Source organism: Cervus elaphus, chromosome 2 (assembly GCF_910594005.1).
Source record: "Cervus elaphus chromosome 2, mCerEla1.1, whole genome shotgun sequence".
Classification (NCBI taxonomy): domain Eukaryota; kingdom Metazoa; phylum Chordata; class Mammalia; order Artiodactyla; family Cervidae; genus Cervus; species Cervus elaphus.
This window is the reverse complement of record NC_057816.1, coordinates 32,083,037-32,108,930: the sequence shown is the minus strand read 5'-3', so window position 1 is coordinate 32,108,930 and position 25,894 is coordinate 32,083,037. Positions and strand designations below refer to the sequence as shown.

General features: G+C 39.7%; 1 protein-coding gene across 3 annotated transcripts; it reads left to right on the top strand.

Annotated features, from left to right (window-relative positions):
• Nucleotides 1–25,864, top strand: ALG8 (ALG8 alpha-1,3-glucosyltransferase). 3 transcript variants are annotated; one of them, XM_043875529.1, is made up of 13 exons: nucleotides 1–159; nucleotides 4,714–4,792; nucleotides 10,454–10,647; nucleotides 13,407–13,516; nucleotides 14,502–14,569; nucleotides 17,016–17,142; nucleotides 17,532–17,635; nucleotides 18,447–18,567; nucleotides 21,036–21,175; nucleotides 22,546–22,685; nucleotides 23,979–24,076; nucleotides 24,389–24,461; nucleotides 25,234–25,864. In XM_043875529.1, exons 1-13 carry the CDS (start codon nucleotides 65–67, stop codon nucleotides 25,463–25,465), a joined length of 1,581 nt encoding a protein of 526 aa, XP_043731464.1. In that variant the 5' UTR covers nucleotides 1–64; the 3' UTR covers nucleotides 25,466–25,864. The 3 variants fall into 3 exon arrangements, with proteins under 3 accessions (XP_043731464.1, XP_043731466.1, XP_043731465.1); XM_043875530.1 differs by lacking the exon at nucleotides 1–159 and adding an exon at nucleotides 196–919; XM_043875531.1 differs by lacking the exon at nucleotides 21,036–21,175 and having other exon boundaries at nucleotides 21–159; nucleotides 22,580–22,685.
• The last annotated feature ends 30 nt before the right edge of the window (nucleotides 25,865–25,894 follow it).

The following is a 25,894-nucleotide window of genomic DNA, read 5'->3' as shown; positions in this document are numbered from 1 at the left end:
TTCCCCGCAAGCGCGGGGTCGCGGAGGCGGGTCTAGTTGATTGAAAGCTGGCGGCGCCGTAGCAATGGCGGCTCTCGGGATCGCGACCGGCGGTGGCAATTGGTTTTCGGCTTTGGCGCTCGGGGTGACGCTCCTCAAATGCCTTCTCATCCCTACCTAGTAAGGGACCCACACGGCCCGGGGCTGGGCGGGGAGGCCCCGTGGTCGGTCAGGACGGGCGAGAGTAAGCGTGAATGAGAGGAGGAAAGGGAACTTGAAGTCGTGAGGTCGCTGCTACACTTTGCTATGCTTCCCACTCAGCCCATTAGTTGTTATTTTACCTATGCACTAGAATCTGGTGACCAGAGCATAACTCTGGATGGCTGGAGTCATATCTGGCACTGATTTTTGTGTTTCTGGGCTTCAGGGTCCTCTTCCTTAATATGCAGATAAACAGTATCCACCTCCAACATTCATTCAAATACAATATTTATCAACTGCCTCCTGTGCTAATTATGCACTGTTCTAAGTCCTGGAGAGGCAGTTGGGGAAGACATTTACAGTCCTTGTCCTCGAAGGAGTTGGTGGGGGCAGATGGACGAACAGAAAAGTTTCAGATTGTGATGAGGTCTGTGAAAGAGGTAGAGAGCGACTACCCGGCAAGAGTATACTCTCTTTTAGGAGATGATGTTTGAGTTGAAAGCTGTAGGGTGCAGAAGAATAAGCAATGTGAAAAGTAGTTCCAGGTATAGGAAAGAGTAAGTGAAAAGGCCTTGTGGTAAGAAAGAACTGAGTATTCTAGGAACAGAAAGGGCCCATTGTGACTGAAGGCAGTAAGGGATGAGGTAGACAGGGCAGGTCCCTCAGGTTTAGACCAGTGCATGACACATGGATGCAAAACCAAGACTGAAAGCATGGAAACAACCACCAGATGTATACAGTAGGTACTCAATATTTATTAATGTTGGCGTCCACATTCTGTTCATCCTAATTTTTCCTCCTTTCACTTTTCCCCTCTTTCCTTTTCTCCCTATGGATCTCCCTACCCCAGTTCCCACTTTAGGATTTGGTTTATTGGTATCCTTTAGTTCAAGATCTTGGTGACCTCTTGTTGGATATGAAAGAGCTGTGTGTATAGAATGTAAACGCATACTGATGTATATATAAGCAGTGAAGTGTATATGTAGGTTTAGCAAAATGAATTACAGGAGCTTGGGAAAAGAAGGGGTTTGGCAGTTGAACTTTGCAGAACTGAAATAAAAAAGCATCTTTTCCTTTTAAAAGCAAATTGGAAAAAATCTTTCTAAATATGAAGAAAGTTCCTCTCAAATCAGAGTGAAAGGGAATTTTTCTTTTTAACTGTGCATATAAATCGATGTTCCTTGCTTTAGTTACTTCAGCCCAGAAATGTGTCTTCAGCGTGGTTATTTTGAATACAGCTCTTCGTCCAGGATTAAGAATGTGAGTTGTAGTTGATGGTCTACTTCTCAAACAGGAAGCCTCTGGGATGTGAGAGGGAAGCTGCAGGATAAATGCAAAAGTATTTACCAAAATGTTTTTGTTGTTGTTCAGTCACCAAGTTGTGTCCGACTCCTGACTCTTTGCGACCCCATGAACTGCAGCATGCCAGGCTTCCCTGTCCCTGCGCCTTTTTATACAGTTCATGGGGTTCTCATGGCAAGTATACTGGTGTGGTTTGCCATTCCGTCCAGTGGATCACGTTTTGTCAGAACTCTCCACTATGACCTGTCTGTCTTGGGTGGCCCTGCGTAACATGGCTTATAGTTTCATTAAGTTACTCAAGCCCCTTTGCCATGGCAAGGCAGTGATCCATGAAGGGGACCAAAATGTTTACTAAGTGCTATATTATGAACCAGATACTGAGGCTGGGTACTAGAGGGGAGGAAAAAAATGAATATGATCTCTAACACTACAGAGTGTAGTTTTGGTTTGGTTTGGGTTTTTTGGCTGCGTCGTACAGCCTGCCGGACTGTAGTTCCCTGACCAGGGGTTGAACCTGGGCCCAGTGGCAGTGAAAGCTCTGAGTCCTAACCACTGGACTGCCAGGGAACTCCTATGTAGTTTAGTAAGGATAGCAGTCCCAGAAACAGATCAACACAAGTGTATAATTACATAACAATGCTTACGTTAAGTGTAATGAAGGGAAAAAATGAGATCCTATAAGAAGACTAACAGGGAAGACTCATTTATTTTTTAAAGTGATGGTAATAAAGTACTTTTTAAAGTAGATTTATTTATTTATTATTTTGGCTATGCCAAGCAGCACTGATATTTTAGTTCCTGACTCAAGGATCAAACCCATGTCTCCTGCAGTGGAAGCTTGGAGTCTTAAGTATTGGACTGCCAATACTCTGGAAGTCCCAGAGACTTACTTTAGATTGGGTATCAGGAAAGGTCTCTGACATGTAATGAGGCCTGAATACGTACCTAGTAAATGTCTTTTGTTGAACATATGTGTGCATTTCTATTGAGTATGTTGGGGAGGAAGAAATTTTCATTTACCCTTCTGGCCAGGTTTTTTCGGCTGGTCTATGAATTAAATTAACATGAGACAGATTAACAGGAGAAAATCAAACAAAAGTGTAACAGCATGTACATGGGAGAGACTCAGGATAACAGAGTAACTTGCCAAAATGACTGAAACCCCCACCTTAAATACTATCTTCAACTAAAGACAAGCGGATGTTAAGGGTAGTGGTTTGGGACTTCAAAGGGGAGAAAGGCAGTCAACATGGAGATAGAAAAGCAAACGTTTGGTAAACAAATGTTTGCTGGGCCATGAAGAGACAGTGGGACAGAGTGGACTCTGATCTTTAGGCTCTGATGAATTTCTTCCACCACACCTAGCCCATATTCTTGACCAGTATCAGTGGTGATAGCTCTATTCCAGGAACAAAGCCCTTTATATAAATTCTTTAGGCACTTAAGAGGGTGGTAAAAAGGATTCTTGAGTCTTCTGTTTCTTAAAAATAATTAGCTTAAATTAATCCTCTTGCCAAAGAGACACATTTTGCTCCCCTTCAAGTATATATCTAGAAATGGAAATGTTAGATCATAAGATCATTTGTGAATTGTGATTTTGAGAAATCTGTAGGAGATTCGGGAGATACCATCAGCAGGAAGTTGGAGATGTCTCTCCTAGAACTCAGAAAAGAGACCAAGGTTGTATATGTGATTTGGGAGTCATCACTCCACAGTTCATAGTGGAAGCAGTAAGTGTGAATAAGATTGTCCAGAGCAGAGTAACCTGTATAGAAAGAAGACCAAGAACTGAACATAAGGGAACCTGGGCTTGATGAATATTGAAATGGCAAGCCATGAAAGAGATGTGGAGGAGATTGGCTAGGAAACTCATCACAGAGTTGTTATTGTAGAAATGTTGTATGAAACATTGGAAAGTGTAAATCAGGTTCTGCTGTGGAACTCATTGACTCTGGTGAGTGGTTAATTCAACAAGAATGTATGGAGCCCATCCACACACATTATCAGGTGCTGTACAAGATATGGAGGGGAAATACAGGAGTGAACAAACAGAAAAATAAGCTTTTGCTAAAGAAGAACAAAGGGTGGCTGAATATACACCCCAAAATATGCCTCTTTGGCATAAGGGTTTGGGGGGACCTATTAATTTGAGGACCTGCAGATACAGGAGAAGCTCTGAAAGCTGTCCAAGTTACTTTCAAGGGAATACATTAGAAAGGGGGCCTGTACCTGGAAGGTAGCTCTTACCAGAGATGACTTTTTCGCTTAAGACTTACTCTTGGGGCAGAGCAACCTTTGTGTGCCAAACATTTTCTCTTCTCACTTTCCCAAAAGTTACCTTCCTCTCTCTTTGAAGCCTAGCCCCCTTCCCCTCTCCATATCTCTCAGAATAGTGAGATGAGCCTCAATCATCTGGCCACCTTATGAGTCTCGTCTCATATCTTCTGGGACTCCTGTACATATGTAAATAATTCAGATTGTCTTTTTGGGGACTTCACTGGTGGTGTATTGGTTAAGACTGGGTGCTTCCACTGCAGGGGGCGTGGGTTCAATCTCCAGTCAGGGAACTAAGATCCCATTTGCCCATGGTGTGGCCAAAAATAGATAAGTAAATAGAAATGATTTAAATTATCTTTTTTTTTTTCCTTTTATTCTGTCTTTTGTCAATTTAATTCTTAGGTTAGCCACAGAACCTAGAAGGGTTGAAGGGAAAACAGTTTTCCTCCCCTATAGGGCACATACTTGGATATATTTATATATAGTGAGAAGGAGACTAGTAAACAGTATTTGGAAATATGGGAAAGACAGGACCATTTTTTTCCCCCCACCTTTTCTGTCTCATGAACTTACCTACTCATCCTTGAAGATCCAGCTTATGTGAGGCCTTTTCCAGATCATGAATCTTACTAACATTGTTAGTGAACAAGAGTAAGTCCTCTCTGAGCAATAGCCTGAGGGCATCCCTTAAGAAAAAGCTTGGGCTTTTAGGTCAGCCCGTGGTTAACTTAGAGACCCTTTTCACTTAGGAGATTCCCCAGCTTTTCCAGAAGGAAGTCTGGCCTCTAAGTAAGTGAAGTGTTTCAGGCTTGTATAGTACCTATTTTTGTCTTTATAGGATAGTGAACTGTGAGTATGTAAGGGGTGTTGATCCATTTAAAAGCATAATTTTAGAAATGTGAAACTGATAAATATTTTGAACTCTCATTTTATTCATCTGGTTGTTTTGAATAGCCATTCCACAGATTTTGAAGTACACCGAAACTGGCTTGCTATCACCCACAGTTTGCCAATATCACAGTGGTATTATGAGGTAAGTTGTTAATTTTCACCCTTTGATTTTTTTTTAAGATGATATGTGAAATCATATAAGTATCATTGATATTAATTAAAAGAGTTCTTCCCGTGATCTTAGGTTGAATGGACTTTATAAAAATTGTATTCTTTCCTCATGTTACCAAACTAAACTAGGGCCGCCTTGCCTGGCACACACAAAACCAATCAGTCTACTCACCTGGGTTATGGTGAAAGAAGATACAGTGTTTAATTCAGGGCGCCAACCAAAGAGAAGGAGCAACTTGTGCTTGAAAGACCTGAACTCGCCAGTCGCTTTCAGGCAAGAGGTTTTAAAGGCAGCAGTAGGGGGTGAGGGTCACAGGGTGCATGATCAGGTCATGCATATTTTTCTGAGTGGTTGGTGGGAAAGTCATAGAGTGATGTTTTGGGAATCTTAAATCATCAGCCTTCTGGTTCCAGCCTGGGGTCTATGTGCTGTGGTCAGCATGTAGTCACCATCATCCACCAATTGAGGGTATTAGTTTCTTCAGAACAACTCAAAGATACGAGTCCAATTGTTGCCTGTATCCCTTCAGGAGGAACTAAAAGTCCTGTGACTTGTTCTAATCATTAACTCCTTGAGTTTGCTCTTTGGAAGGCCAAACAAGAAGTGGGGCCATGGAGAATCTTATACCTGAGTAGACCCCACAAGATTTTGTTTGGTTTCAGTCCCCGCTTTGATACTCCTCAATTCCTGAGGAGAATGTGGTGGGAAAAGAAAGGGAATAAAGGGACTTCCCTGGTGGTCCAGTGGTTGGGAGTCTACCTGCCCATGTAGGGGCAGGGGTTCAATCCCTGGTCCGGGAAGATCCCACATGCCGCAGAGCAGCTAAGCCCATGCTCCACAACTACTGAGCCCACGCTCCCTGGAGTCCATGGTCTGCAGTAAGAGAAGCCACTGCAAGAAAAAGCCTGCACTCCGCGACTGGAGGGTAGCCCTCACTTGCTGCAACTAGAGAAATCCTCATGTAGTAATGAAGACCCAGCACAGCCAAAAATAAAGTTTTTTAAAAAGAAAGGAAATAGTTTTGGATAGAGAGGTTAATCACAAATTCTGCAAGGGAGCTCGGTTTTAGGAGGAGTCAGTTTCATTCAGTTCTGCCCTCTGGCGCTATTAGGTGACCTCTTGACTTCAAAATGAGTTTCCCAAATTTTACATGGGGAATTATAATATTTGCCACATCCTTCTTGAAAGAATATTGGATAGGGAAAGAAGGAAAATTAGATTCTAGGCCTGGCTCTGCACCACCTAGAAAATATATTTCATCTCTCTGAGCCTTGGTTTTTCGTCAGCTACATGAGGATTTGGAATGAATTATTTCTAAGATCCTGTCTCTCCCTAACATTTATGATTTATGAGGACAGGAATAATGAAATGTGATGTGTCGGTATCTGGCAATATACAAACCATTCTCTCCCATTATTATAAAAACCATGTCTGTATTTTTATTTCTGGTATGACTTACTAACTTAACATCTGATACTTCATGGAAAACAGACGTTAGCTCAGAAATGACTTGATCAAAAACAGCACTCTGATGTCAGGGAGGTTTTCTTTAAGACAACTTCTAAACTCTTTCTTTGAGTTTGTTGTTGCTTTTTGGATTTTTAGGTCAAGTCATAATAGTCCTTTGTACTGAAAAAGCTTGAGAATAATTGAGCTAATTGACCAAATACCTCTTCACATAGTAACACTGCGAGTATTTCATAGGAATGCTAAGGAACTTTAAGTAAATAATAATGCAAACCAGTGAGGAGACTTTATGTGTGGCCTGGTAGTCAAGAGGTTGGGCTGTCGTTCCAGACTGTCTATATTTGACTTTCAGCTCTGCTGCTTAATACCTGTGCTGGGCAACCGTGGGTAGGCTACTTGACTGCTTAAAGCCTCAGCATTGCCAACTTTTAATATTAGGTGATAATAAATAATTATTGGGATAAAGTGAATATAACTTATATGACGTACTGAGAGTAAAAGTGCTCATTAAACATTATTAAAGCTTCTTAATAATTAGCATTATTAATATAATAACCTTCAACCTATAAATGAAAAGGCAGTCCCTTGCTCACCATTTTTTCCTTTTATCTCTGACTATTCCTTCTTGCTCTCCTTTGCTAACTCTTCTGCATCTAAATACTCTTTCAAAAGCTGGTTCCCTCTGGACTTCTCTTTGTGGTTCCTTTTTCTTTTAATATTCTATCATTCTTTCTGGATGTTTTCTCCTTTACTCCTATAATTTTCACTACTACCTATTATTTTAGTATTCCTGAAATATGTTTATGCCAGAGCTGTCACCTGATATTCATTTATTTTAGATACAAGAGGTTTGTATGAAAAGAGATTCTAGTAATGGTATACTTCTTTGTTCTTCCTGTTCTCCTCGGCAGTAACAACGAAAGAAATCAACAGGGGGCAAAACTCAGTTGTCAGTGAGGCTCACAGAGGGATGATGAGGTGTCTGCTGTGGGTCTGGAAGGGTCTTTCTGTCATACTGAGGAGAGTAGATATTGAGCAGTGGATTGCATTGTAGAAGCTTCCTTAGCCATGGCTTCTAACCTTCCTTTCTGCTCTGACCTCAAACGGATTGGTCCCTTGGTTGGGAAAGACAAAAGTACCCAAGTAAATATTTGTGGAATAAACACAATTGTTTGGAATCTTTGTTGACCTAAAGCAAGTAGACTGACAGTTATTTTTCCAGCAAAAATGGACTGACTTAGGATCAACAGAGGCTTCCCTTGTGGCTCAGATGGTAAGAATCTGCCCACAGTATGGGAGACCTGGGTTCGATCCCTGGGTTGGGAAGATCCCCTGGAGAAGGGAATGGCAACCCACTCCAGTATTCTTCCCTGGAGAATCCCATGGCCAGAGGAACCTGGCAGGCTACACAGTCCATGGGGTGGCACAGTCGGACACAACTGAGCAACTAACACACACACAGGCACACACACAGGAAATCAACAGAAAAAAAAAAAAATCAACAGAAAATTGCAATTCAGGGTCTGCAACTGTGGCAAGGTTCCTGCACAGCACGGGCAGGAGAGCTCTTAGAAAGAGGGGAAAAGGAAGTTGGGAGGGCTGTAGTCAACAAAGAGCCATGACTTTTCATCGGCTTCTGTTGTGACAGCCTTGCACTGGCTGAGCGGGAGAGTCTCTCTTCTTCCTCTTGGGCTCTGCTGTCCTCCCGGGGCCTGAGACCGCCCCCTGTGGTCAACATGTAGTCACCATCCTCCACTGAGTGAGGGTCTTAGCTGTTCTCGTAGCTTCCTGAGCTAATGGATTTGGAGTCAGGAGACACAGAATATGAGCCCCAGCTCTCCCACATGTAAGTGACAGCATTGGTCACTCGGGAGGAAATGTGAGCTAATAGCTTTCTTGGCTTCCCAGAAGCTGTTTAGGTCAGAGGATGGCTCCAGCGGGAAGTTCCTGAGGTCAGGAGACCTTCTGGGCTCGGCGTGGGAAGTCTCAGCGGGGAGAAGCAGCGGCAGAGAGAGGGGATCAGAGGTGGTGTGGGGTTAGAGAGGAAAGGACAGGGACACCGTTTTGGGAAAATGACCGTCTCCCAGGCAGTACCTGTTCCTTTTCTCAGTCCTTCTAACGCTTCCTGTTCCCCATTTTATTTAGAATAATAAGTATGTCGATAAAGTAGGAAAATCTTTTAGACTTCCAGTAAGATAAATGGCTCTTTAAGGGTAGCGTGAGCTCTGACATGGCAACTGTGGCTGGAAACCACAGATGTTAATAAAGTCTAAATTCCTGTTGAACTTCTTGAATTATATAGACTAGTAATTGCTCAATGTTAAAAAATAGATATATCTGCACCCTAGCAAGAAGTCATTTTTGAGCATTTATACCCAATATGTCTTTATAAAAGTAGTACTGTATTAATATATTTTAAAAATAGAAATTAAGAAATTAAGAAGATTAAAAAATAAAATTTCTAATATTTCTTTCCATTTTCCAGTGGCTCATCTTGTTTATATCCCACATTGGAGATTTGAGATTAGAGAAGGAACATTTCATAAGGGAGAATTTAGTGGGTAGTTTTGTAGATTGAGCGCCCTATACAGAGAGCCTCTGGGCTGGATCAGGGCCGAGGCTTTTGCATTTTATGCCTGCCTGGGGTGTTGAACAGGCTGCTTCTTATTAGGATCTAAAGTTTTCATTCTTCCTCATCAGGAATAAAGAGCTAACAAGTTATTTGAGTGTCTCTTGCCTCATTTTATAACACAGGAGAGACCCTAAATAATATTTGCTGTGGGCACCAAGTTAGTACCAAGCGAACCCTTAGCGCACTTCCAGAAGGAGAGGTGCTTTTGATTGAAAAGAGCAACAGGTGCAGAGTAGAGAGATAATTGCTATCTCAGCTCTTTAGGTATAAGATCTGGGTTTAGTTTTAAGGACAAGTTATGGAAATAGTAATCACTTTTGTAAATTATAATAATAGTTATCGATAGTTTGTGTCTGATGCAGTACTAAACACACACACACAGGTAAGATGTAATGCAATAACTTATGAGGTGAGTACTACCATTCTTGTTTTATGAATGTAGAAACTGAAACAAAAATACCAAAATATAGTACCATAAAGCTTATATATAGTTTATGTGTTTTTGTATAGTTTATATAGTTTTCATATGATTTATATTTTCATTTAATCATTGAGTGATAGTTGCTCAGTCATGCCTGACTCTTTGCAACCCCGTGGACTGTAGCCTGCCAGGCTCCTCTGTTCATGGAATTCTCCAGGCAAGATTACTGGAGTGGGTTGCCATTTCCTTCTCTAGGCATTTAATCATTAGGGACTATTCATTTAACTAATGACTATTTGATTCTTAATATATCAGAAACTTACTAAGTGTTCAAGATACAGAAATGACAGAGTGGTTTCTGCTCTAAAGGGTCTTATAACCTAGTGGAGCAAAAGATAAGTAGCATCAGTGTAGCATTTTGTCATTTATAAATATATTTCATATATATTATCTCATTTAGTCCTCACAGTATCTCATTTTACAGGTAGGGAAATTGTGACTCTGGGACGTAACTTAAACCCAAGCTAAAGAATCATTTGTTATGCCTTAACTCCATTTTCGGGGCTTCCCTGGTGGCTCAGTGGTAAAGAATCCGCCTGCCAATGAGGGAGACATGGGTTTGATCCCTGAGTCAGGAAAATACTGTGGAGACAGAAATGGCAACCACTCCCGTATTCTTGCCTGGGAAATCCCATGGACAGAAGAGCCTTGCAGGCTACAGTCCGTGGGGTCATAAAAGAGTTGGACACGACTTAGCAACTAAACAGTAAAGCTCCCTTTTTATATTTAGATGTCTAGAACCATGTCATAAGCAAATTCACTACTATAAGTTTTCAAATTAATTTTTTTTTCAGATTAATTTCTTTTGAAGTACAGTTGACTGTAAGGAACTTGAAGACTATATTAAATAAGTTAGGAAATGACTTTTACTGTTCTGTTCAGTCCTAATATAGAAATTTTTCTATTTATGGCATATTTTAAGTGTAATTTCATTTTATGTGTGGGTTATTTTTTTTTTTTTTTTTGAAGACCAGAGAATGAAAATTTCCAGTCTTTGTATCTTGTTTATTCAGTTACTTAGGATATATTCTGTCTTCTATTTTTACCACAGGCAACTTCAGAGTGGACCTTGGATTACCCCCCCTTTTTCGCATGGTTTGAGTATGCCCTGTCACATGTTGCCAAATATTTTGATCAAGAGATGCTGAATGTCCGTAATCTGAATTACTCCAGCTCAAGGACCTTACTCTTCCAGAGATTTTCCGTCATCTTCACAGATGCACTCTTTGTGTATGCTGTCCATGAGTAAGTCTGAGAATGCTATTCCGTGTGGAAGATGTGTTGAGGAAATGGTATTAAATAGTATTAAGCTGTTCTTCACTGTGGGCAAACGAAGTTCATATAATAGCAAATGCTGGGACATTTATAACTGTTGTGTTTTAAACTGCACAATGAGTAGTTACAGCTAGCAGTCTAATTGAATATTGTGGGGGAAAAAATGGGGGTTAAGGTGGGGTTACAAGGTAGAAATAGTACAAGATGAATGTTGTGAAATTTGTGAATGTTGTGAAAAGTAGGCCCAAGGAGAGTTCCAATACCACTTCTCCTACCCAGGATGGCTCTACAGGCCTCTCTTTCCTTCCTTGTAGCAGGCCACCACATGCTGCTGTGACCTACCCTATCCTTTAGGATACTCACACACACACAACGCAGCACATTCACGCACACACATGCATAGTGCTAACCACCAGTGGAGTGTCCATTCTGGTAAACTCAAGAAATCTTACTGAGTGCTTCTAGTTGCAGTCTCTGGATTTGTTCCTTCACAAAGACTCTTCGTTAATTTTAAGCTGTGTTTATATCATACACTTTGATGTTTTGCATCTTTTACTTATAAGCTACTTTTAAGTAGTCGAATACATATATGTAGAATGTTTTGCACAGTGACTTCCAAGCAGTGCGTTCCCAGTCATTGTTGGTCTCTATTCTGTCCTAATACTTAAGCCTACTCATATGATTGTGACAGAGCAGTAACTAGTGCCCGTTGTCATAAATAGATCATTTCTGTTTATGTGGCCTTCTCCAGTGAACCTCTTGCCTCGTTCAGGAAAGAGTCCCTCGGGGATATTTGAACCTCTGCTCATGTTTACGGAATAACTCCTGTTTGGTTCCCTGACTTTCATTCTGTGTATGACCTGGCAAGAGTTGGAGAAGGTGATATATCATGTACTCCTTTTAACTCAAAATGTTTAAATCCACGCTCCCGGGGAAAGTGTATGCAGGCAGAGGGAAGGAAGAGTTCATTTCCATCTACAGTGTAAGAGAGAACAGCTAACTAAGATTAAAAGCTTCAAACAAGGCACTATGTATAGATTAGTAACTTACTTAATTTTCTCAATTACCCTATAAGGTTACTCTCTCTATTTATGAAGAAACTCAGGCTCCAGGGAGGAAAAGCAGGACACCTTTTCCTAGCCCCTGTCCAACTGCATCTTTGTTATGTCTGCTTTCACTTTTAGCTTTCTTTGTTTTCAGGATTTGCTGGTATTCAAATGAAACACAGTTTAAAAGATCTTTTCATAGAATAGTACATCCTTGTCAAAATTTTGGAAAAGAGCGCATATACAGTGGTTCAGACGGTAAAGAATCTGCCTGCAAGGTGGGAGAATTGGGTTCGATCCCTGGGTCGGGAAGGTCCCTTGGAGGAGGGCATGGCAACCTACTCCAATTTTCTTGCCTGGAGAATTCCACGGACAGAGGATCCTGGCCCGCTACAGTCCATAGGGGTCACAGAGTCGGACACGACTGAGTGACTAACACTTTCACTAAAGTTAAAAGGAACCCATATTCCTCCACTTACTGCTGTCACTATCAACATTTTGGTGCCTGTTGTTTCAACCTCTTTTTGTGTCTGAATATAATTTTTACAAAATAGAAATGGATGGTACTGTTGTCACCTGCTATTATCACTTAATTACTGTATTCTTTACCTTTAAATGACATACATTTTTTAATAGGCATTTTTAAAAATTATTTGGGTAGTTGAAAGCTGCAAGTTTGTGTCTTTATTCTTTTTTTTTCTATCCCCTCCACCACCCTCTCCCAAACTCTCGCCGGCCTATTCTTAATTTGGCTGGTTTGATGACATATAATTTAGAATGTTGTGTTACCCTGGTCTGCATTTTTTTAGCCTTAAAGACTAAAATAGTGTGTGTCCTCTCAGTTTTCAACATTCTTTGGGGTTTTTGGTGGATGGTTTTTTAATTTGTTTTATTAAATGAAGACTTTGTTTCAAGTCAGCGTAGCTGAGAAAGACATGGAACTGGCCCCTGAGAACTTTGTTTCTGCTACTACCTTTTTAGGTTCAGGAAAGGCATGGACACCCCAATCCTTATTTCTAATGAACTGAAAGGGAAGCAACTAAAATTTTTGTAACCCCCTGGAATTACTTGGGAAAGGTGACACCTAAGGGCACTTTAACTGAAAAGTTGTCCACATCACCACAACTGGATGCTGTTGCCTTTCTTTTTCTTCCCTGTTGATAACTGGCAACATTGAGCTGTGATAGGGTGCAGACATATTGAAGGACTACAAGAAAGTCTCCTGGAGTCTCTTTCCTCCTTTTTAAAAAAAAAAACCTAAAAATAAATAAATAAAATACATAAATAAAAAGAAAACCTTCCATGGTCCTTGGGGAAGTAAATGTTATTATACTCTTAGTGAAAGCATCTAGGATATACTGAGTGCTCCATAAATAGTAGCTTTATTTCCTTCATCTTTTCTCTCCTCATTCCTCCATTTCTTCCTTCCTTTTTTTTTTCCTTCATATTTGGATTGATATAAACCTGAGTTTTCCAAGTGCTGTTCAGCCTGAAAGTTGCTTTTCAATCATTCATTTTCAAAATAAAATAGTTCCACATTAAAAAGAAAAGAATGGCATGGACAGTTTCTCAGGAATGGCTAGTAAAACACAACAGAGTATATCAGAGTGCTCTGTAAAAGTATTATAATGTTCTAATGAAGATAAAAGTTGTTTCTGATTCTTTCCTCATGTTCCGATTTAGGTGCTGTAAATGCATTGATGGGAAAAAAGCAGGCAAAGAACTTACAGAGAAGCCGAAGTTTATTCTGTCAGTACTACTGCTGTGGAACTTCGGGTTGTTAATTGTAGACCGTATCCTTGACATTTTATGCACTGTTCCCTTATTTATTTGATATGTACTAAAGTATAAGATTAATTCTTTCTGTAATGATGATTCTGAAATGTGAGCTGCTTTTGAAAGTGGATGTGGGATGGGTTAGTCAGTTCCCCAAAGTGTGGTCTCTACTTAACTTTACCGCCCTCTGGTTGTAGAGCACTTTGTCCCTGAAAAGTTAGTGATGACGTTCGAGAACCAGGTAAATCACTAGGAAAGCAATATACTGGGACTTAACTGTCTTTAGATTAATCTCATATACATATCTGAAATAGTTTATATTATTCTAAATACCTTTTGTAGAAAAGGGCCTATCACAGTATTGCATGTGGAAACAAGCCTTCATACTTTTCTCCCATCTTGGCTTACCCCATGTTAATAGGCAAAGTTCTTAAATCCAAAGGGTGTGAATGTAACTAAAATCCAAATGACAGAAGCCAGATTTCTAGTTTTCATAGACATAGCCAGGTGTAGGTGAGAGCACCTACACTTTGGTTTAAGTCTGATATAGACTCAAGTCTCAGTTTTGTCCTCGAGCGGTGATAAGCCATAAGTAGAGTAATGCTCTGGGCTCTGACTACCTCACAGGTTCATTGTATACTTCACTGACAACAAAATGCTGCATGAAGTGGCTTTCAGTAGCTGTTAGGTCCCTTCCTTTCTCATCCCTGATACTAGAAGGCAAAACAAAACAAAAAACTCCTTTAGCTGTTCATTCTTTAACTTACAGAAAATATGGGAAAGTTTCCTGGTTTTCTTCTTAAACGTAAATTTTAATTTAAAAGTTTGTCTAGAATTTTGCAATTTATGCAAAACACTTTTATGCAAACTCCCAGCTGGTAGTAATACTGCTGTCTTTAATTTACCTATAAAGTAAGTACTTGTGACTTTGATACTCAGTCTGCTGGCACAGTTCACTGTGAATTTGGTATCCTCTGTTTTCTTTCCTTGACCTACGTCCAGATATTCATTTCCAGTACAATGGTTTTTTATCTGGATTAATGCTGCTCTCCATTGCACGCTTCTTTCAGGTAAACACAAAATAGGCTAATTCTATTAGTTTGGTTTTTAGCTTGTAAAGGTGATAGGTAAATCTATTTGACCAATTGTTTTCCATTGCCAAGTGCTAAGTATTTTTCACAAATTCCATCTTCTCTTTTAGTAATACTTTTCTCCATTTTACAGATGAGAAAATTATACTCTAGAAACTTGTTAGGGTGTGGCAGGCCTGAAATAAACTCGAGTTTCTATATTTGTTTTGGATCATTTGTCCAGAAATGAAGTCTTCCATAGTTTATACAGAATAGTAACTGTGATGGTGGGGCCTTACCCATCAGAACCATGTAGCATAGTGTAATGGAAAGTATGGGATTTGGAACCAGAAGACCTGGGTTGAAATCCTGAATAACCCAAACAAGCTATGTGACTCAGATAAGTTATTCAAAAGCATTGGCTGCGTCAGATTGGGTCCATGATATATAATATCTTATTGAGTAAACCTTGCAACTATTCTGTGAAGTTGTTAAAATTATCCTCCTTTCTTTAGAGGAGGAAAGCAGGTAATTTAGATTTCTAGAAGTCTCCTCATCTCTGGGATTGGGTTTTAGGAATCTCCAGGGAATATTAACACACCGTCAGGTTTGGGAACCATCAACCCAAGGCAAGTCTTTCAACCCTCTCAGCCTCAGTTTTCTCATCCATAAGATAAAATTTACCCTTAATACATTCTGTTTATTAAATGGGGCCACTTACCTCACAGGGACTTTGGAAAGATCAAATTCAATAATCTGTTTTAAAGTTCTTTGTCAACTATGAATGTCTGGATAAGTTTTTTTTTCTTTTAACCATTATAAGCCACACTATACATAGATCATAATTGGTGTTCAATGAGTGAAGGGTGAATGGTTGTTGAACAAGTGAACTAAAGTTTAGCTGTAGAACCAGCTGGACTTTCTCTGAATCTTAAATAAATAATAAAACTGGTGGAGAGATTTAGAAGCATCCCTTTGTTTCTGCCTTACCATTGCTGATTCATCTGTTCTAGACCACACCTGATGAGACAGTGAAAGGAGGAACCTGGCCTTTCACACGGTCCCTCTGGCAGTTTCTTTGCTGAACCCCAGAACCATTATCTCATTTGGTCCTTCCAAAATTCCCGTGAGGTAGGTAGAATTCAGACTTCTTTAGTCATAGTCAATTCAGTTTGGAGGGTTGTTCCCCCCGCCCCCCCAAATCAGAATGCCTTTAATTCTCCTAGGTAGTTTGTTAGATCAGGTACTACTTGCTGCCTTCAGCCCAGTTGTACTCTACGTTACCTAATATGTAATGTAAGATTTAAGTGATTCTTTGTTAGCATAGTTTATCTATAATTATTCATACTATGATTCCCAGATCCTCTCTGGAAATCAGCTCCAGCTATTGTATAACTATAAGAGGGTGAAGGTAATTAAATTATTTGGGTTCCTTAGCGAGAATTTATAGTGTGTTGTTACGACGATGTATCTTACACATCAGCATCAAACTTAGTACTTAATAAATATTTGTTGAAATAATGAATTTATGAGCCCACTAGGCTCAGTGTAAAAGCTAGTTGGAATCAATTCCTTCTGTTCTCCTTATACTGATCTTCCCTGGTGGCTCAGTTGGTAGAGAACCCACCTGCCAAGCAGGAGATGCAGGTTTGATCCCTGGGTCAGGAAGAGCCCCTGGAAAGGGAAATGAAAGCCCACTCCAATATTCTTGCCTGGTAAATCCTGTGGACAGAGGAGCCTGGTGGGCTACAGTGCACAGGGTCACAAAGAGTTGGGCATGACTTAGAGACTAAAACACCACCAGTGTTACATTTATTATATTGTACATCACATCCCTAGAACTTATTTATCTTGTAACTACAATTTTGCCTTTGGACTGCCTTTATTCAATTCTCCCTCCCCCATGTCTCACCTCTGGTTAACTACAGATCTAATCTTTTCCCTATGAGTTTGTTTGTTTTTGAAGTAATAATTGATCTACAACACTGTTAGTTGCTGTTACATAACATAATGGCTCAATATTTCTATCCATTTCAAAATGACCACCATGGTAAGTCTAGTGACAATCTGTCACCATACTGAGATGACAGATACAGTTGCTGACTACTTTTTCCACACTGTACATTTCATACCCATGATTCATTTGTTTTGCAACTGTACTTCGTCTCTTAATCTCCCTCACCTATTTCTCTTCTCCCCTCACCCATTTATCTTAACCATTTTCAAATATAATAAGAGTTCGTATACCCGTTCACTCATTTTCCTGTAATGTTACCATCTTATGGTACATTCATCAAGACTGAAAAACCAACATTGGTACATTCAGATTTCACCAGTTTTTCCACTAACATCCTTCTTCTGTTCCAGGATCCAGTCCAGGATGCTACATTATTGTGTTTAGTCTACCCTGAATTTTGAATTGATATTTCCCTTTTCAATCTCCTAGAAAAGGCACATGGAAGGAGCATTTCTCTTTGCTGTTCTCCTACATTTCAAGCACATCTACCTCTATGTAGCACCAGCTTACGGTGTATATTTGCTGCGATCTTACTGTTTCACTGCAAATAAACCAGGCAAGTTTTAGTGATTGTGTTATTTTTCTTTTTTTTTATTTTGTCTTGACTTAGGGGCTTGCTTTTTAATTTTTATTTATTTATTTGACCACACTGTATGGCACTTAGGATCTTAGTTCCCTGACTAGGGATTGAACCCATGCCCCCTGAAGTGGAAGCATAGTCTTAACCACTGGACCACCAGGGAAGTCCTCTGAGGGGGTTTTATGAGGCACAGCAGATATCTTTCAACTATTGATCCTATAAAAATGGGTAAAAACCCATTCTTTTCTGTGTTCTTGCCACATCATAAAGATTGGTATACTGTCATGGGCTACTGCTAATTTGGGCATGTTATATAAGCTGTGGCTCTCCATGCTCCTGGTTAATGATAATGGTCTTTTCTGTAGATGGATCCATCCGATGGAACAGCTTCAGCTTTGTCCGCCTTATTTCCCTGGGATTGATTGTCTTCCTAGTTTCTGCTGTTTCACTGGGTCCTTTTCTAGCCTTGGTAAGTCTTTTATTTGTTATAAAGAAGACATGTTTGTTGTTGTTTAGAAAAAATAATAAAGCCAGGGATATATAAAATAAACACAACTACTCCTGTTTCACTCCTTCCAACTGTGACTTCTCAAAGATAGGATGGTATTCTTTCAGACATTTTTGGGCCTATGCAAATACGTATGTGCATACATTTGTGTGTTTAACAATATACCTCACAAACACGCACACTCACACAGAGTTGCTAGTAAGTATTCACAGATTTCTGGATTTGTTTATTTGCTTGTTTGCTATGTTTTATTTGTGACCCCAAGTCAGTCCTCAGTGTTTTCCCAGTCACTGACAGCAAACATTCTCAGGTGCCTAATATGTTGCAGATGTTCAGCAGGTGTTTTTCCTTTTTTTGCTTCTTTCCTTGCACTGAATTCAACTTGTTAATTTTAATTGCTGCTAAAACTGGGAAACACTGCATTATCTCATCAAGCCTTCTGCATCGTCCCCATTTCTTCAGTAAACTTGATGAAGCTGCAGTCTGTGTTCTCCTTTGCCCCTTATCAGTTCTTCCATTATTGTATTATATATTATACACAGCATCGGACTGGTATTCAGAGTACTTTGATATACCTTGTTGCACATGACAGATGAGAAGGTTGGACAACAAGAAGTTCTGTGAACTGCTCAGATCACATAACTTCTTCCTTGAAGGAACAAATACTCGAACTCAGACCTCATAACTTTCTTCACACAATGCCACAGATAGTACCCTAGTTGTCTTTTTTAATTTAGAAAAGGTTGATCACTGTTTAATCTCTTTTCAACAGAACCAACTGCCTCAAGTCTTTTCCCGACTCTTCCCCTTCAAGAGGGGCCTCTGCCACGCATATTGGGCTCCAAACTTCTGGGCTTTGTACAGTGCTTTGGATAAAGTGCTGTCTGTCATCGGTATGGTAGCAAACCTTCTTGCTTTTTTTTTTTGGCCGGGGGTGGGGGGGGTCAGGTCTCTGCACATGGTTTGTGGGTCTTTAGTTCCCCAACCAGGGATCCACCTGGGCCCCAGCAGTGAACGCACTGAGTCCTAACCCCTGGACCTGCATGGACTTCCCTAAGCCTTCTTACTTAGACTATGAAGATTGCAAGAGCTAGTCACGTTGAGAAATGGAAAAAAAAAACCCTGCTTTGTCTTGTGAATGAGGCTGAACTGTTTGTTCTCCAACCCCACGTTTCAGCTCTCAGGATAAACAGAGAAGTGGTTCTGAGACTGAGACTCCAGTGCAGGAAACAGACTACATTGCTTATAAAAGCTCTTTGTGGCAGTGACATTGTTGTTCCTTTCCTTGGGAATGAAATATTTAGACATTTTTAAAAGGTAATTTTTACCTTAAGTAAAACGTTCTTCAGCAGTTATAACCTTACTTTTAAACTTAAAAATGTGAAGAAGCGTTTTAAGAATGTGTAAGTTATGATTCTGGGTATAAAAGCAATAGGGGAAATGGTAGGCATGCATTCAGCATGAGATGAAAAGAAAGAGAAAACTTAGGCTATGCTTTTAAGTTTGAGATGTGATGAAAAGGAATTTATACCTTCAGACGGTTCTGAAAATAACTAACTGTAGAAAAACTCACATTCTTTCATCTGTGAATACAGCCTAGCCTGACGGGAAATGGCAGGATCAAGAGAAGGGCAGGCAAGCTTCTGTAACCGGACAGACAGTAAATATTTTAGGCTTTGCAGGCCACATAAGGTGTTTTGTTGCTTGTTTACAACCTTTAAAATGTAACAACTTATTGTGAGAAGCAAATGCAACAATAAAGACATGCCAGGCTGTCAGTAGCAGGGGCTTTGGAACCAGACTACTGGATTTGATTCTTCCACCTAAGTTGTGTGACCTTAGGCATGTCATCTTTTTTAGGCACTCATCTTTTTGTGCCTCAAGGAGCTAAAAGTAATGGCTACAAAGCCCCTGGCATATGGCAGGTGCTTAATGCATGGCAGCTGCTATTACTGTTTTGGACATGTACTTGCGGGAAATTATAATTTGGTATTCTCACTCACCCACTGAGCCCAGCCTTGATATATATGGCATCTTATAAAGTAAGTTCTTAACACTTCTAAAAACTTTAAATGACTGGCATAATATGAGGTACAGGGGCTGCTTGCCTTATCTGAGTCAGGAAACTGTTGTACCTCATCTTATATATCTGTCTCCTGAAGGATGTTGTGAATGGAAAGCCATTGGCAGGTTAGGCAGTTCTGTTTCAGGCAGGTAATTATTAGCTTTAAGAGAGAATCTGCAGGCTGAAGTGAAAAGGGAAGAGGTGAATGAATACCAGGTATTTTAGTAGTCTACACTTTTCTCACATTTCACTAATTTTCAGTGGCATTAGATGGGGCCATTCAGGTGCTCAGACCGTCTTTGACTCTTCTGTTAGCTTGTTCGGGCTGGAGCTTGCATTGTTATCCTCGGACTTGGTTCGTTTAGTAAGTATTTCTTGGAATGTTATATGCTGGGCATAGAAATAAATTGTTACTCCTGCCTTTAAGGAACCTGGTGTAGGAGAGTAAATGAACATATAAGCAGATACAGTGCAGCATGTGTAACAGACCACCTTAGCCCACAAGAAAATCAGCTTTATGTTCTGAGTTAGGAGCTTTCTTAGGTGAGTGAATTAGGAGTTAGCTCTGTGAAGTGAGTAGGCCATTCCATGCAAAAGGAGTAGTCTGTGCAAAGGGACACGGGTGTCTGAGGGGTATGTCAGCTCCTTGCAGCAAGCTATATTTAACAAGGTAAAGCAGATGAGTCTGGCAAGGTGGGAGGTGCTACATCATGGAAGATACTGTGGTCTATGCTTGGGAATATGGACTTTATCCCAGTCGAGGAAGGATTCAAAGCTGGGTTGTGACATGGTAGTATTTGAGAAAGCTTGCTTCATTTTAGAGATGAGAGCGAATTGCTATCCATACTACCTGCCAGCGAGGTTTTCTGTTCCAATGCAGATAACCACACTGTAAACCAGGGGCATTTTAGGTAGAATATTGTGGGACTGAGTTAATGAAATCTTGACCTTGAAGCAGTCTATAAGATTTAGTAGCATATTGTTTTTTTCCTCAAGGAACTGATCGGTAAAATACGGTGTGAAAGTGTCAGTTGCTCAGTCATGTCCAATTCTTTGCAACCCCGGGGACTGCAACCCCAGGGACTGTAACCCACCAGACTTCTCTGTCCGTGGGATTCTCCAGGCAAGAACACTGGAGTGGGTTGCCATTTCCTTCTCCAGGGGATCTTCCCAACCCAGAGATCTAACCCAGGTCTCCGGCATTGTAGGATGATTCTTTACCAGCTGAGCCACCAAGGAAGCCACATAACACATGGTGTGCCATTGATCAAAACAAAACATCTATTTGCTCTGTAGGTTTAGAACTGAAACTTCTTGACCCCAACAAGATTCCCAAGGCCTCAATGACAAGTGGTTTAGTTCAGCAGTTCCAACACACAGTCCTTCCCTCAGTGACGCCCTTGGCCACCTTTATCTGCACTCTGATTGCCATGTTGGTAAGAATTCACACGTGGTCCTCGTTTCTTGAGTTTTCTGTCCTTTTCTTTTGTGTGGCTGGTTGAATTTCAAGTCTTCCCAACCGTAGGATAAATTCCATGGCTGTAATCCTGATGCAGATTGAGGCATTTCCTAGCAATTCTTAGGGTAACTTTGAACACCATAAGGAAGGATTACTAGTAAAGCCTCTTTGAGAGAGGTCCTCGAGAGAGGCTGACAGACCATCTGTTCACCATCAGATGAAGAACGAAAAGCCCAGGGGAGGGAACTTGGACTACACCGTGGAGAAAAAGGACAGTGTAGTAAAGACAAAAGGTTCTTGTTTTCATCCGTGGCGACCTGATCAAAAGTCTGAATTTTTCTGGACCGCTTGGATATTTTGTCTTGATAATGAGCTGAGATAGTCACAGTGGCTGTTTGAGCATCAAATAAGAATCTTACATGTGTCAGATGCTGTTATAGGCATCATTCAAAGTTGTTTTTGTTAGTGATCATGATGAACTCAATTTCATGATATAATTTTAGTAGAAGTCAGTATAAATAACGCAGTCATATCTAATTACACTCAGTTTTAATTTTTGTTTCTGAATAATCAAGCCTACTCACAAGACACCTGACCCTGCTTAATTGCATGGCAGTACTGGTAGGTAATTAAGCTTTGTTGGCCTATTTATCCACATATTCTAACTGAGGTTAAACTTTTTCCTAAAATTTCAGCCTTGTAAGCTGCATGTGGAAGGCCTTGGATTGCTTGTAAATTACACTCCTCCAGGCTCACAGAGTTAGATGTTTGTTTATTAGGATTTTTTTGATGTGGACCATTTTTAAAATTTTATTGAATTTGGTACAAAATTGTTTATTTTGTGATCTGGTTTTTTGGCCACGAGGTATGTGGGAATTGAACCCACACCCTCTGCATTGGACGACAAAGTCTTAATCACTGGACCACCAGGGAAGTCCCTGGTGTTTGTTTATTAATATGCTAAGATTTAATTTATTGTTAGCTCCACAATATTGGTGAACTTTTGTAGTTTGACCTAATAAGTTCAATGACTATTAGTTAACTAATTATGAAGGTGTAATAGGGGGTTATACTGGCTATCCTAGAACTTAATTATCTTTCCTTATTAATTTCAATGAGTAAAATTAATTTTAATGAGTTAAATATATATTTCCAAATGCCTTTTTCTGAGTAGTGTTTCTATGTTAACTTTTGGTGGACTGTTCACAAAGCAAACTATCTCAGTTTGATGGAGAATAATGAGCTACTGTTTTTCAGAGATGATGTAAATTATATTCACCTAACAATGTTTCAGTAAAGCCTATTTTAAATGATACTGAAGTTTTTATCTTTGCCTGTTGTTTCTAGCCCTCTATTTTCTGTCTTTGGTTTAAACCTCAAGGGCCCAGAGGCTTTCTCCGATGTCTAATTCTTTGTGCCTTGAGCTCCTTCATGTTCGGTTGGCATGTCCATGAAAAAGCCATTCTCCTCGCAGTTCTCCCAATGAGGTAAGCTCACTTAGTCAGCACTTCTGGCATATTTCACAGTGACCCTATTGTTTTCCGTTTGATCTGTCCTTTGACATGTTCCGTGGGATAGGCAAAGACGTGTGGGAACAGACTTATACCTGGACAGAATGGGGATGCTTAACTTGGGATCCTTGCACCTGTGAAAGTTCTGAGGCATGCACAACTGCCCGTCTTGTTGCTGCATTTTTTGGTAAGGGGTCCTGTGGTGATTAGGTGTCATGGTGCCAGCCTGTTACTGCTGGATTTTGAATGGCAGCAGAGTATGAAGAAAAACAGGCCTTTGATGTCATCACACCCACAGTTGCTTGTTGGCTGTTGTTTAGTCACAGTAAGGAGTGAGTCCACCATGGAATCATACCTGACATACACACAGCGCTTCAGAGTTCTCAGAGCTGTTTTTGTTGTTTGTTGGGATTTTGTTTTGTGCTTTTGTATTCTTTCTTTTGAGCCTCACAACAGCCTATAAGATAATTAGGATAAATGATTATCCCCTGTCTTTATATCTATAGAAACTGGGGCTCAGAGTTTGACTTATCCAAAGTCACACAGCTAGCAAATAGCAGGGTTAGGACTTTAACCTGACTCTTACAATGGTGAATCTTAAGTTCTTTTCACTGTGCCATGCTTAAAAAAAAAAAAAGCACAATGTGTCCATTTTGTATACAACTGAAACCCAATTACATAGATGGTAATAGAATTAGCCCTTTTCTTAAGCTTTTTCTTAAATCCTGAGAGACATCATTTAAGCTCTGAAAGAACATTAAGTGAATATGTCAGATCAGTACATGTCTTGTCTGAGTTCATTTAGCAATTTGGAATTTCCAAAGTAAAAAATAGGGCAAAATTCCTAATGTCTTTAGTTAGAATTCTAATTGAACACCAGCACATGTGGGGCATTGTCCTAGAGAAGAGCTATAGGGTTGGAAATAAAACTTTAAAGTCCAGTTTCCCTGCCTACCACCATTAGGCAGCTCCCAACCCCATAATATTCCTTTCTTTGAGGAGGCAGTTACTCAGAGAGAGAAGGTTCTTTTTTGAATGTTCCATGATCCAGTGTGGTACATTCTTCTATGTATTGCTTCAAGTTTCCCACTAAAAAAATTAATATTCTCAATGGAATTAGACTTGTAGCAAAGATCAGTATGTTATTTTATGCGAAGCCAGTTCTAGAAATAATATTACATATATATATATAACTATTTGTAAGTATAAGCTTCATTTGATGTTTTAATTAATTACACTAAGAATTATTATAAGAATTTTTATTTTTAGCCTCTTATCAGTGGGAAAAGCAGTAGATGCTTCGATTTTTCTGATTCTGACCACAACAGGACATTATTCCCTCTTCCCTCTGCTCTTCACTGCACCAGGTAAATAGCTTCTTTTTAAGAGAGATCTATTTGATTGTCATGCCTTTACATCAGAGCCTACAGATCAATGCTATCTGATTTAAACTACCTTAAAGTCTCTTAGAAAGAGAGAGCTCATCCATTCTCTTAAATAAAACCTCCAATATATCCCTAATTCTCAGTATCTTTAGATGTCACAAAAATGCATAGTTAAGCTCAAAAAGCATTCCTAGCACTATATAGCTGTGTTATTATGATTATATTCCCTTAAATATCATAAACCTTCCTCTTACCAACTTAATTATCATATGTACCTTTTTATTCTTTTAACAGAACTTCCCATTAAAATCTTACTCATGTTACTGTTTACCATCTATAGTATTTCCTCACTGAAGACTCTGTTCAGGTAATCTAAAGAAGTACATTTAAAATTCTTTTTACTCTTGTGAAATGTTTACTCCTAAATGATTAAATCTTTTACATTTTAATTTTTTAAGTATTAGTGGTAATATCACAACATTACAAAATATCAGCAATAGCAGGAGAAATTACCCATATTCCATCACTCTGAATAAGCCAGACACAAAAAGGACAAATATCATATGATTTCATTTACATGAAATATCTAGACTATGCAAATTCATAGAGACAGAAAGTGAATTAGTGGTTACAGGGACCTGTGGGAGTGGCGGTGGTGCTGGATAGGGAGCTATTACTGCTTTACTGCCTCCAAAGATTCTTTTTGGGGTGTTGAAAATGTTTTGAAAGTGGACGATGGTAATGGTTATACAACATTATCAATATACTTAATACTACTTAATTACAATAAAAAATGGTTAACATTTTATATGACTTTACCAAACAAAAATTATGTACTGTTTACTATATTCTTATTCCAATGTCACAGTATCCAGCCCCCTTTCCTCTTCCAAATGCATAGCTAGTTCTCCCTCAGCAACTCCAGCATAGATGATGATTGGATAATTCAGATTGTTGAGTTAATAGAATGATACAGTTTTATCACTTTTTTCTAAATGTGAAATTTTTTGCATTCTTTTGACTCTGGCTTTAGTCGCACTTCACATCAAGACAGTGCAGCTGGGCAACTTTAGTTCAGAAATGTTTGCAAAGGCAGAATGACTCATCTAAAGTCAGACTTCTCTCCTTTTTTTCTTCAGAAAAGAAAAACCTCTTTTTAATTGGATGGAAACTTTCTACCTCCTTGGCCTGGGACCTCTGGAAGTCTTCTGTGAATTTGTATTCCCTTTCACCTCCTGGAACCTGAAGTACCCATTTATCCCTTTGTTACTGACCTCAGTGTATTGTGCAGTGGGCATCACATATGCTTGGTTCAAACTGTACGTTTCAGTATTGACTGACCCTCCTGTCGGCAAGACAAAGAAGCACTGAGTAAAGGAACTGCTTGGATGTATTCCAAGCAATTATTTCATGGGAAATTAATGAGAACTTAAAGAAAGTTGCTGGTAGCATGAACCATTCATTTCAGTAAATCTGTGGGAGGACCATTCTTGTAAACTTGGCCTTGTCCAGCCTAGCAACCTGATTGTCACCGTGGTGAGAAGCCACTTGTCCTCCATAAGCAGTGAAATACATCTGAAACAAATCTCGCCTTCCCCTTTTAAAATTGTCATTGAGATTGCTGTGCTTACTCTAGGCAAGAAGGGAGTCTGATCAACAGCATGATTATCTGTAGCCTATGATAACCATCGTCAGGCTATAAAGCATAATTAAGATCATGTGCTAAGGAAAGTATAAATAAAATACCATTTTGTATTTCTGCACAAAAAACTTTCTGGATTATTTCCAGCTCTTCCATTT

What these genes read in the sequence shown, in the direction of transcription:
- ALG8 (XM_043875529.1), top strand. Translation starts at nt 65, where the DNA reads ATGGCGGCTCTCGGGATCGCGACCGGCGGTGGCAATTGGTTTTCGGCT. An exon ending in CCATTGCACGCTTCTTTCAG is followed by an intron (nt 14,570 to 17,015) that starts GTAAACACAAAA and finishes TCAATCTCCTAG; the next exon opens with AAAAGGCACATGGAAGGAGC. An exon ending in TGGGTCCTTTTCTAGCCTTG is followed by an intron (nt 17,636 to 18,446) that starts GTAAGTCTTTTA and finishes TCTTTTCAACAG; the next exon opens with AACCAACTGCCTCAAGTCTT.